We start from the raw sequence: 12265 nt of genomic DNA, 5'->3' as shown, positions 1-12265 counted from the left end.
GACCAAGCTCGTTGCGTAACAAGAACTCGCCGGTGATGAGTTTCATTATACACGTACTAGTCGCGCGAGACCATGCAACTATTATTACTAAAACCGATTTGGTTTGACTTTTCCGATCGCGTCGCGTTCAACTTTTTCAGCTACGTCATACATAAACAATACCCGCACCTTAACCACAGTTTTTTTATTGGTGGATTCAGCTTACCGCTGATTGGCTGCTGGTTAACTAAGACTAATATTCGCTGCAACTTTATTTTAACAGAGATAAACTGGTTCGCGAAGACTATTTTTTGCCATCAAGCCTTGTTCAACATTGAATTGTCTTTATACCCAAACATCAAAAACTAGGTTGCGGCGAGAATAATTCGCGACTACGAGGCTCATCTTTCTCGCACGCAAAAAAAGTTTATTCATTGTATTTTATCATATTTGGCCTTAGAAGAAATGAGGAAAATGTCTAAACACAAAATAATGTAAAAGACCAAATATTTTAAAGTTCTCTGAACTCTTTTCAAATCATAATTCTAAATCTATGAGAAAATTGCGTGAATTTATGTCAAAGATTTTTGATGCTGTCTGTTCCTCTTTGATGTTTACCTGATCTGACCCGTTATACCAAAATCCTACATAAATACATGTATTGGTTCTGTTAGTAAAAGTCCATTCTTGATTTTATCTTTTTCTTTATCTATTATAAGTATACCTCTGACAATTTGTATTTATATTTACTACGTTTATATATAGAGCCGGTTTATTGCTTTATCTTTTGCTCTATTTCACTGATTCCAACTCCATGTAAACGATACAAATTTAAAATGAAAATGTCTTTGTGAATGATTCACTTATAACTTCATATTCCTAAATTTTCCAAACATGTGTAGGTATTGTTGATATAATATCTGTTGATTTTTTATCTTTGTTGTAAAATGGTATCTACTTAAACAAGTTTGGGTGAAATTATGATGATCCGGGAGAAATTTAAACAGTTTAAAACATGCGATTCTTTATTTATTAAACGTTCCAAAAATTACATATAGTTGTTGTGCGCCATGAATGTTTTCACAAAACTGGCTTAGAAGTTCTAGAGTAGAATTTAGGACAATTTGATGAAAGAACAGCCAAACAGGTGGAATAAGGTAACCACCATCGATTCCAAATATGCGAGGAGCGCGAAATAACGTCACATTAAGACTTCGAATCAATCCATGCTCGACCTACTTTGATATTTAAATTTTCCGTTACCACAAATAGAAAATGGCGTTCCGACCGCATGACAAGAGACACAGAGAGATGCAAGAAGATGTTAAGCCTCCAAACAGTCGATTATTTATCTTATGCGGCAAAGGAATAAGAGAGGATACATTTAGGGATGCCTTTGGAAAGTTTGGAACCGTGGAAGATATATGGATTGTCAAAGACCGCAGGACAATGGAAGAGAAGGGTTGGAAATTTCTATTTTCGTTTTCAATTACTGTACATTGATTATGTTTTTATTTCTTGATACCGCAAAAAGATAACTTAATGATGAAATTGTAAGTAAAAACTATTGCCTGAGAATCTCACAACAAAGTTACTTCACATTTTAGCTTCATATATTTATTTGTCAAATGTTTTGTATTCCATCATAAACAGGGGTCGTTTACATCAAATTCTCCAAGGCATCAGAGGCAGCTCTAGCTATGGAGGAAATGAATATGAAGACTTTGCCTGGTCACCCCAAACCACTCAAAGTAAGTGTTAAATATAAAGGGGCTAGAGGATGCCGTTGTTTAACAACTCTATAGGTTTTTAGGTGTCAGATTTCTTCTCTTCTTCCTTTGCCGCAGAAGATAAATGATCAACTGTTTAGCAACTCTACTGGCGTGCGACCAGCTCTCGCTGAGTACCATTTCTCGCCAGTACATGGTGACGTCATTTTATCAACACATAAAATTATAGACGAAATATGACGTCACAATGTACTGGCGAGAAATGGTACTCAGTGAGAACTGGTCGCACGCCAGTATAGGTTCTTAGATCAAGTAAGATGTCGGATTACTTCACAATTTACAGCACATAGTTATTGTTTGTAGGTACTGATTGCCAGTAGTAAGAGAGAGGGTGCAGTCAGGGACCCCAGGGAGGATGAGAAAAACCTCCGTCTGTTTGTCATCTGTCCCAAATCTTACAGCAAAGAGGACCTCAAAAAGGAGTTTGAGGTAAGAGCAGTAGCAGTGTTAATATAATTCATTTAAAGTGCAACTGCATTTAGGTGTACATGTACATTATTATGACTTACGAGTTATCAGATGATGATTAAGCCTTTAGCTGACTATAATGTCAAGATTTGCACATTTTAGAGTTAAGCCAAATGTACAGATTTCATCCTCATAATCGAAGCAACTACCTTTAAGTTCTTTATTTTTTACAGAAATTTGGGGACATTGATTCTGTAATGGTGGTATCAGACAAACACTCGGGAGAGAGGAAGGGGTTCGGCTACGTCCGTTTTCACCGACCCTATCATGCAGCTCTTGCATTTGAAAACTGCGACCCATGTAAGTTTTATCATTGTCTAAATTAGGACTTGTGGGAGGAGCTAAGAATTTGTAAAGAAAAATATATAAACTTTTTTGAGCTTCTAGCATCTCATTACATTAAAAGAAGATGTATGTACATGTATTTATGAATTATTATTGCTAATAACAAAGTCAGTATATATCATTTATTGGGGTAATGATGCTCAGACTCAATTCATTTTACATGTCAAACATACATTTGATTGTAAATGTGGTTCATTCTTATTTCAGCATTCAAGCCCAAATTTGCAGATCCTAAGAATTCTGAACGCGGGCGGGAACGAGATCGTGATTTTGACCTGGGAAGTGGGGGAGGATATGGTGGAGGGGGCTATGATCGGGAGACAAACCGATTCGGGGGTGGCTACAATGACTTCAACGACTATGACTCCCGAGACAGAGGTCAGTATTCAGTAAAGCACCCTTATAACAAAGTGCCAGGGACTTCGATATAAGTGTAATTCGTTATATCCCTCAAGTTTACAACTTGTAATAAAGTCTCAAGGAATCAAAATCACTTCGCTGTAAGGGTCAACTCATTATAAGCGTGTTTTCTATAACCTTGTTTTACTGTAATACTCATTTGCAACATAGTCAAACCTTGGATTCTTGAACTTGATTGGGCAAGTGTGAGATATCTCGAGATTTGAGATATAAGACACCAAAGTTAAATTGTACATGTACTTGCACTAGGGTGTGTTTTTCTTTACGCAACATTTGTTTGAGCATTATTTTGATATAATCCTGTTTAGATCAGCCCCCGATGGATCAGAGGTTAAAAAATTGAGTATTAATCTCCAACTGGATGACTTATACAGGCTTTAATGAGAATGATGTCCCAAAAAAAATTTTAGAACATAATTTTGTGTCTAATTTCCATTCATATTTGCATGTGACTGCATTGATTACATTTTATTCCACACATTTGTTTTGAAAATGAGAGTATTGTTAAATTGTCTGATAGAATTATAAAAAGATAAAGCCTGCTTTATTTGTAGTTCTTATTTTGTAGGTTCAAAGAGACAGTATGAGTCGATAAGAGGCCCTCCACGGGATATTTATGATGCCTACATGCATGAAGGTGCAAATTCTGGACCTCCTGGTGATTACACTCCAACCTGCAACACAAAACCCTTCAGCAAATCAAATATTCAAACCTCACATCTTACTGCAATTCTCAAGATACTAATTTATTTGTTTTTGTCCGTCAATTGTACTGGACCCCAATACGAAGTTTTTGTCAAGAGCACTTTAACATTGTGTACAAATATTTTGAAGTTATTGGCTCCTTTGTTGCTCCCCTATAATGTCTCTATTTTGACACTTGTTGCACACTTAGATTGTTTTCTGTGTTGTTCATGTTTTGATTCCTTTGTTAAACCCAAATATTGTTCATGTTTTTCATAAGTTGCCCCTGCAGTCCCAGTGAACCTTAGAGGCCTGAGCCCAGGATCACTGATCCGAGATTTAGGTGAAAATTTTAGTCATTCAGCAAATATTTATTAATCATAGATTGACACTTAAAATATTTAGATAGCAACGAGAAAGGAAACCAAAGAATTTGAATTTAGTTTGCATGTATAAACTGTACAAAATTATTGTCAAAAAAGCTTCATGATCCTGAGGCCAGGCTCATAGAGACATCCTATTGTCCTACAACTTGTTTTTGCTACTTTGCTGTGTTATCTAATTGCTCCTGTTGTGCTGGTGTATCATGTAGGTTAGGCTCATACAGACATCCTACATTCCTACAACTTGTTTTGCTCCTTTGTTTTTACCCCACTATTTTCTCTGTTTTTGTTTAGTTTCTCCTGCTGTGCCGGTGAACCGTGGAGGACAAACTCCTATGGATATCCTACAGTCTTACAACACCTCCACAATGAGTACGCGGCTACAGATCACCGCCCCCATCGGCCTGACCCAGGGCTACCTCACGCGTCTCTTCAGCCTCATTCCTGGCCTGGAGTACTGTGACCTGAATGAAACAACAGGTAAGCTCCTCTACGATTTGTATCCTTGGATATTCATACTAAATGAGAGACATTCTGTAGAGAGCCTTTCTCTTTACAGCTGATGTACTGTAATCATATACAGTAAAACACGGTTATAACGAAGCGCCAGGGATGGGCGATTTTGCTTCGTTATAAGCGTAATTCGTTATATCCGTCAAGTTTACAACATGTTATATAGTCACGGGGAATAAATATCACTTCGCTGGAAGCGTCAATTCATTATAAACGTGTTTGCTTTAACCGTGTTTTACTGTAACATTTAGGAGTAACCATATTACAGCACCTTTTGTGCTGCATCCTGTCCTCTTAATAGGGATACCTGTAGATGGTTTTGCCCATTTTTTGGCTATAATAACCTCCTTTAGATGGAGAGCGCTGTATAAATATATAGGAAAATATTTAAGTTTAAAATTAAAATGCTTGCAAATTGGTGTTTGCATTACTTAGTGTTAGTGTATGGCAAAAAGCACATATAAAAATCTAATGTAGATATGGATCTCTATAGGAAAATGTTCAAATTCTAAAGCAAAAATATTTAGATTTTTTTCTTAACTGAATAATACTGCATGGCCAGAAATATCATAATTTGAAGTTGAAGGCAGATCTGATGGTTAATTGGTTGTTGACCATCTAGCATCCTTAATCAAGTACATTCTCATTCAAGTGGAATTTAAACAAAGAAGCTTGGCTTTAAATGCTGTTTTTCATGATTATGCATATCATGTGAACGACAATATTGCACTTCACTTTGAGTGTGCAAAATCTTGTACATTTACATTAAAACACATGAATTTTCAGGTGTGGCGTATGCGCGTTACATAAGTCCCCAGTGTGCAAACTACGCCCGAGATAAGCTGAATGGTTTTGAGTACCCCATTGGTAGCCGCCTGTTGGTCAGGTTTGCTGATGAGCAGAGACCAATGGAGGGGCCCCCAATGGGGACTCCAAACATGATGGACACGTAAGTACCAAAGGGGGGCACCTGTTAAAATAAGCTTTTAAATTGACATGTAGATTCATGCATGCATAATGAGGTGTTCTTTGTGTTCCTAGGGTATAATATTTACATGTTAAAAAAATAGATACCGGAAAAAAATTGCATACTAAGTTATCACATTCATGATTTTGAAATACTTTGAGATGACATGTAACTAGAAAGAAAAAAAATTGAAAAAAAATGTGTTAACTATTATATATGTACTTTTATATACAGAAGTTATGGTGGGTACCCTGGTCCCAGAGGAGGGGGAGGAGGAGGAGGAGGGCCACCCCCAGACAACCAGAACGAGACTCTCAGACGGGTAAGTTCGGAGGCTGGAATCATAGAGAGAATATGGGGACCTTCTGTCATTAAGAAAGCCCCTTGTTTGCCAAACTGTGTTATTTACGTGTTTTGTTATATTTGGACAATCTAGAGCTCTTCTTTCCAAAGTTGTATTAGTTTCTTTGATACCAATTGCTAGTTCAGTTGTTGTGTTTTGTTTTGAAGAAGTGTAATATATTTTTGCATTATGATAATCATCGAATTTGTTTGAAAAGAAAGCTCTTTTCGTCAGCTTCAATTTTTCCATTTATCTTCTCTTTCTTGTGACTGAATTTGGTCTCAAAAATACAGCATGGAGAGAGAGAAAGAGAGATATTTTGGAACAAATATGAATGGCAAATGACAAGATGTTCACCTTTGGATCATTCACTAGTGCATCAAGTCATTATTTTTGTGCCTCCTTGTTTTACAGGCTGCGGCAGTGTTAGAGAAGGCGGGTCTGAATCCCGACACAATCCTTAACACATCCTACAACTTTGAGCGCGTGCCATACTGTTCCATTCCCCTCCCCCCACCCAAACAGATGATGCCTGAGGACACAGAGGTGGCTCAGAGGCTGTTCATTGTGTGCCAGCCCTCGGGGATCCCGGAGAAAGTTCTGAGGGACGCCTTCTGTAGGATGGGGAACCTCATTGATGTGTATTTACTGCCAGGTAAGGGTGGGGAGGGGAGAATAAGTGTTCCTTAATAATCTGAGGGGAAGGGTGTAATCTAGATATGTTGAGGATGATTCCAGGTACTCCCCTATACTGTAGATTCCTTATTTTACGCGAGTACTTAATTCTGTGATTCAATCGTTTTCCATCAAATTGTGAGAACATAAAATAGCAAATGCCAAATGTTTATTACAGTTTATTAAAGTTTCATGTAGTTTACATATGTCCAAAAAATAAAAGCAAGATTTTAAAATTCGCAAGATGTGCTTCTAACATATTTACACAAATATTAATTCCTTGCGTTTGATTAGGAATCTACAGTAATATGTAGAGAAGGGGCAGCTATAAGGTATCGACTAATTTCTATATTTCTTGTTTATCTGTCAACTGAAAAAATCGATGTTTTATGTAAGTGTGGGTTTTGTCCATCTTTGTCAAGAAAGCATGATAATATATCATTGATAAGGTAAAACCTTTATCACGAAATGTGTAACTATAACTAATCCTACACATTGTTATTCCATTCACAGCTCGTAACTATGGTTATGCCAAGTTTGCCACCAAGGAATGTGCAATGAAGGCAATCCAGACATTACACGGCCAAAACCTGGCAGGAAACAGGCTGAAAGTTCTGGAGGCCGAACCACCGCGGGGACCAGAGGAGGAGGAACCCTCTAAAAAACCAAGGATGTAACAGGTAAGAATGATATATTTAAAAGTTAACCATGCATATCCTTACTAGAAGACTTTAGAGTCATTTATAATTGAAACAGTTTGACTCTCTAAGTCTGAAGTTTATTCATTATAATTATAATTTCTGTATACACTTGTGTATTTATAAAAGAATTTTAAACTAATATCGTAAAGTTTATTATTTCACTTTGAACTCTATTAATTCACAGTTTTAGACATTAAGGAAGAAAAAAATAGTGACAAGAGAGACAACTTAGAACACTGCTCACACTATGTGTATGGTGTAATTCCCAGAAACCTTTGTCTCAAAGAATGCATTAAGTTTCATTTTTTTTCAAAGCGAAATGATCATACATGTATTTTAATATTTGACATACCAAGTTTTGAAAGCTCGTATGAAAATTTTTGGCAAGGTCTTAAAAATAATGTATTGGTTCTTAAACAAACAGTTTGAAAATATAATGTGACAGGCAGATATTTTATTTTATTGCATGATTTGCAAAGACAGATAATCAATTTTAAATTATTTTTGTTCTCTTTTCAATTTGGCAAAAAATAAATCAAAGCAGTAGCATTCAACTTTTTGCAGTGATGCCAGAAAACCGACACATTTATATATTGTTTTTGGCGCAAAATTTATTACCTTTAAGCGTTTTATATGATGCTTATGTTTACAGAAGATTTTCCATTGACCTGCAGAAAATTACGACTGACGACATTGAACAGAATAAAAGGAATACCAAAGAACGACAACTCTGGATGACTCGAGATGACAATGGGAAATAACTCTTGACAAAACTGGACGACAGAGAGGAAAGATTCTCTACTCTTGACAAAAAATTATTTTGACTTACAATTACTGTGAAAAAAAAAAAAAACCAGGGTTACAATACATGACAGAGAACGTTTTCAAAACATAAAATTGACTTGGATCAACATCATTCATCTAAATTAATTAAAAGCAGTTATATTTCATCATGATTTTTCTCTGTTTTCTGTATTTCTGAGCTGCATTTTACAAAAGAACTTACAACAAATTGGAAAATCCTTAATGTGGATATATTTTGAAATCCATTTCTTCGGAACTATTTTAATAGCCATAAAAATATTTCACTGGTGTTTACTTCAAACTTTTTGTAGCGAATGATAAATTTGGTCAGGGGTCTTCGGAGGCTGGGTAATCTTTAAAATTGTAGAGATGATTTATTTAACCTTAAAGTATTACTTAGTAAAGAAAAAATTCCATTTTAGCTTTAAAATATGAATAATTTTCTCTATCTTTATACAGAGTTCTTCTTTTAAAGGAGATAGATACAGTTTAAAAATGGCCATGACTATCAAGCCCTCTTAACCAAGTTCTTTTCTTAATGCAGCCCTGAACGTTATTGCTGTTGTTGCTTGATATGATTGTATCTGTTAGTTGATCACGTTTCATTTTATGGTAATAAATTTACTGCATATTGTGAATATTGAACTTTTCATTCTGCCATCCAAAACGTTATGTATGCCACAGTATGTAGAATATTGCCCATCACCTTTTTTTTCGAGAAACACCATAAATTACTTGATGAAGTAGAAGAAGAATGTAAGAAAGGGGATCAATTTCTTCATTTTCTTTTTGTAAAATGGTGTGGTACAAAATGGTGATGCTAGCAGAAAGTCCTGTTAAATTGATTCTGAAAAATTTATTCAGAGGAACAAAAAAAAATTTTTTATTTTTTTTTTTGGGGGGGGGGGGGTACTCTGTTTGGTACTTGTATCTTTTTCCACGTTATATATGATAGCCATAATCCAGCAAATACTTTTTTTTAAAAAGTTTTATAGATTTGCAATGTGCTGTGAAAAGTTGCTGAGTATGTCAAGGATTTGAGACCTTTACATGGAAGAGACAGTTAACCTCCATATTTAATTGCAGGCTACATGATTTAACACCAGTCAGTTATACTGTGTAGGATGAAAATGCTGCATGTAACATGCAGATTTGTTGGAGTTTTCAATACAAATTACAGTGTCTGCATTCCAACTGCCTCATTACTTTATTTGCCAGTTGCATTTATAATTCTATGAATGCAGTCACTCTCTGTAAGAATTAAAGTTTTAAAAATTTTATCAAACATAACACAATGAACTGCAGTTCCTTTGCTGGTATAATTTGTACCTTGATGTTGACACACACCTTTGAATATTTAGATTTGCAGAAGATAATAAATTAAAGAATACAACAATTGTGTTGGTCCTTACGTCACGTATCGAAAAAATTAGCTGATTTCAAATATTCTAAATGGTTACTAAATATTTTTTGGCACAATAATAGGAAAAGGCCAAACATATATCACATCCATTGTCTATGATTTTCTTATTCATCTGGATTAATATCGGTTGTCAGTATCTTCTTTTACGACTCTTTGACATTGTCAGAAGACCACCAGTTAAAGACTCATTGACAGACATGAGAGAACCAGTAAAGGTAACACTGACCAGGTAAAAAACTTAAGTTGGGGCAAAAATACTGATGACATTACAAATTATGAAAAAAATGACAGTTTTAAAAGAACACCCCATTTGACTGTGTTTGAAGCATCTGTAGGTAAATTGATATGATTAATTACTATGGTGTTTTGCTTAAATGAGCAAAAAGCAAATCAAATACTATTGTGAATTTGAATTTCAAACTGTTTATATAATCAATGTAAAGAATTATAAGTTAATACCTCATTTGAAAGATGTTTGAAACTGTAAAAGTGGAAAAAGTAGTTATGCTGGATTAAATTATTCTGCTAATTACCAAGTAAACAAATTAATGATGGTATATTGATATTGAGACCCATTGAATTGTTAAACCTTGGGTTTGCCTGTATTTCAATCTTTGTATGCATGTGGGTTTTTTTTAAAGAGTAAACACTTATTATACTACTATAAATATATTATTTTTACGTGCCGTCATGTGATTGCAGATGGAGAGAGTAACCCTGGAGTATTCTGTTGCTGATCTCTGCCAAGTGTTACTGTATGTGACATATTGACTGACCGCGACCATACTTGTTGTGTGGATAAAGGGTAAAGGAAAATTTCGTAATCTTTGACTAAAAACTAATTGATTTAATTCTTTAAACAATGTTGATGATATTTTAATAGAAATATGGTTTGAAGATGCTTTTTTCGGATTATAATTCATTTATAAATCTTGTCAGATTTGATTATAATTTTATTTTAACTTGTTTCAGACCTGAAGTTGAAGATGAGTCCTTGCATTTTAAAATCATTTCTATGGTATGTTGATTTGAGATTTTTTATGCTAAAAAAATTAGATTGATTAAAAGGAAGACTTTGGAACAAAAATATATGTACCAGCATGTAATTGTAAAAGAATCCAATTATGAAATGCATACCTGATGGATTAGCTCTGTACATACTTGCTGTTAACTGTAAATGTATTAAGGTGGAATAACACACCTGGAAAAAGTCATTCAAATTAACAGTAAATTATTTGATTATGAAAGATATTATGATAAATAAACTGTACATATGTCAAATAAGTGAAAAATTTGCAGTTTGGGGATAAAAAATGAATATCTAAAAAATTCAGTTCAGTAAGTAACAGCAAAAGCCCCCAATAGATTCAAACTCGGGATGTATGGATCACAAGTCCAACACTTTAACCACCTGGCTATGTCAGGCTGCGACTTAAATATTCTTTGTTTGAAAAATGAAAGTAATGAATTTAGTTTGGTTTTGATAAAGTATTAGAAATTAGTTCTGCTTTCTAGTTTAATAAACATAACAACTGGATTTTAAGTCATTTTCTTAAAAAAGACATACTAATAACGCAAACAAAAAAATCCACCTTGCGAACTTCAGTTTGGAAGGAGAGGGCAACCAGCAATTTTAAAAGGACATTGTCTCATTTATTACGCACTCCAAATGAGGGGGGTTTATAATATGTGTATATAGAGAATAAGGTTTTGATATTTCTATTGGCATATGACAAATTCTCCGCAAGGACCATTTCTTGCCAGTCCTTTATTGCATCATTTATCAGTTTATTGACATTTATATGCAAAAATGACATAATAATGCACTGGCAAGAAATGGATCCTTGGCAAGAAATGGTCACTTGCCAGTAGGCATGGGTATTGATGAAAGTAAAGGTAAACCATTACTGCTGTTTAGAACATTGGTTACAATTGTTTTGCTAATGTATTGCCTTTGGTGTTTTGTTTAAGACCAATCAGAAGAATGGACAAGTGGTAAAATGTCTCCGTAAAAAGAAATGAGCATATGATGCAGAAGGATCCAACTTTCTGAACAACAAAAAACTGTAAAGAAAAGTGACTATGAGGAACTGGAAAAAGGATTTGTGTTATATCTGGTCTAATTGTTTGATGTAATATTAGTTCATTTTTTATCAATATTCAGTTGATCTAATGAGAAGATGCTTGACATTTAAGTTTCCCATAAGAAAATGGATTTTATATAATAAAAAAAATGAAATGACAGCGTTACTTTGTTGTTTTTTCTAAAATAGAGTTTGCAACTATTTACATGGTATTTAAGGATATGTATTTAGTTGATCTTCCAGATTTGTGACATTGATATCAACACAAATTTCAACAAACACCTTGCTATCAGGCCTTCACCACATGGCCTAAATCTGAATCTGGCACTAATTCACAAAGAAAATCTAATGTAAGACCAGTAACAAAAGTAAATCGTGTCTAAAAGTTGAATTGTTAAGAGAATGAAAGGTTCTCAAGGAGGAAGGAGTGCTTGCGGTTTTTATCTCTGTCTTAAAAGATGAGTTTAGAAAAGTGTGTTTGCCACTAAACTGTGACAGCTGAAACTACAGCCTGGCCCAAGGAGTCATTATTTTGGTATGGATTGCTTGCAGTCTTTTTTGGTCAACTGAGTCTTTCAAGTGATGTCATTGGTCTTTATCCGTTTTCATGTCACTGACGGCATATAAAGAATGGAAATAAAGCCTAGATTTCATGTCTCCCTTTGTAGGGGTTTGGAACAAAACAC

At 34.7% G+C, this 12265-nt stretch overlaps 1 protein-coding gene across 6 annotated transcripts; it reads left to right on the top strand.

The window, feature by feature from the left end:
* The first annotated feature begins 1237 nt into the window (after positions 1-1237).
* On the top strand, positions 1238-11739 carry LOC128163602 (RNA-binding protein 45-like). Of its 6 annotated transcripts, none has more exons than XR_008240825.1 (15): positions 1238-1441; positions 1633-1730; positions 2073-2198; positions 2411-2537; positions 2790-2960; positions 3571-3639; positions 3967-4029; positions 4364-4549; positions 5369-5531; positions 5784-5871; positions 6307-6547; positions 7081-7247; positions 10198-10300; positions 10468-10513; positions 11467-11739. XR_008240825.1 is itself a non-coding variant. In XM_052827231.1 (13 exons), the coding sequence occupies exons 1-12, from the start codon at positions 1255-1257 to the stop codon at positions 7242-7244; spliced, it is 1704 nt and encodes a 567-aa protein (XP_052683191.1). In that variant the 5' UTR covers positions 1238-1254; the 3' UTR covers positions 7245-7247; positions 7924-8710. The 6 variants fall into 6 exon arrangements, 2 of the variants coding, with proteins under 2 accessions (XP_052683191.1, XP_052683190.1); XR_008240824.1 differs by having other exon boundaries at positions 3571-3660; XR_008240827.1 differs by lacking the exon at positions 3967-4029.
* Positions 11740-12265: the final 526 nt, after the last annotated feature.

The sequence above is a fragment of the Crassostrea angulata genome, chromosome 9 (genome assembly GCF_025612915.1).
Source record: "Crassostrea angulata isolate pt1a10 chromosome 9, ASM2561291v2, whole genome shotgun sequence".
Taxonomy (NCBI): Eukaryota; Metazoa; Mollusca; class Bivalvia; order Ostreida; family Ostreidae; genus Magallana; species Magallana angulata.
The sequence above is the reverse complement of the archived record's forward strand: the minus strand, read 5'-3'. Positions and strand labels throughout refer to the sequence as shown.

Coding starts and splice junctions, on each gene's coding strand:
- LOC128163602 (XM_052827231.1), top strand. CDS start 1,255: ATGGCGTTCCGACCGCATGACAAGAGACACAGAGAGATGCAAGAAGAT. Junction 2,961..3,570: donor CTATGACTCCCGAGACAGAG/GTCAGTATTCAG, acceptor CTTATTTTGTAG/GTTCAAAGAGACAGTATGAG. Junction 6,548..7,080: donor TGATGTGTATTTACTGCCAG/GTAAGGGTGGGG, acceptor TTCCATTCACAG/CTCGTAACTATGGTTATGCC.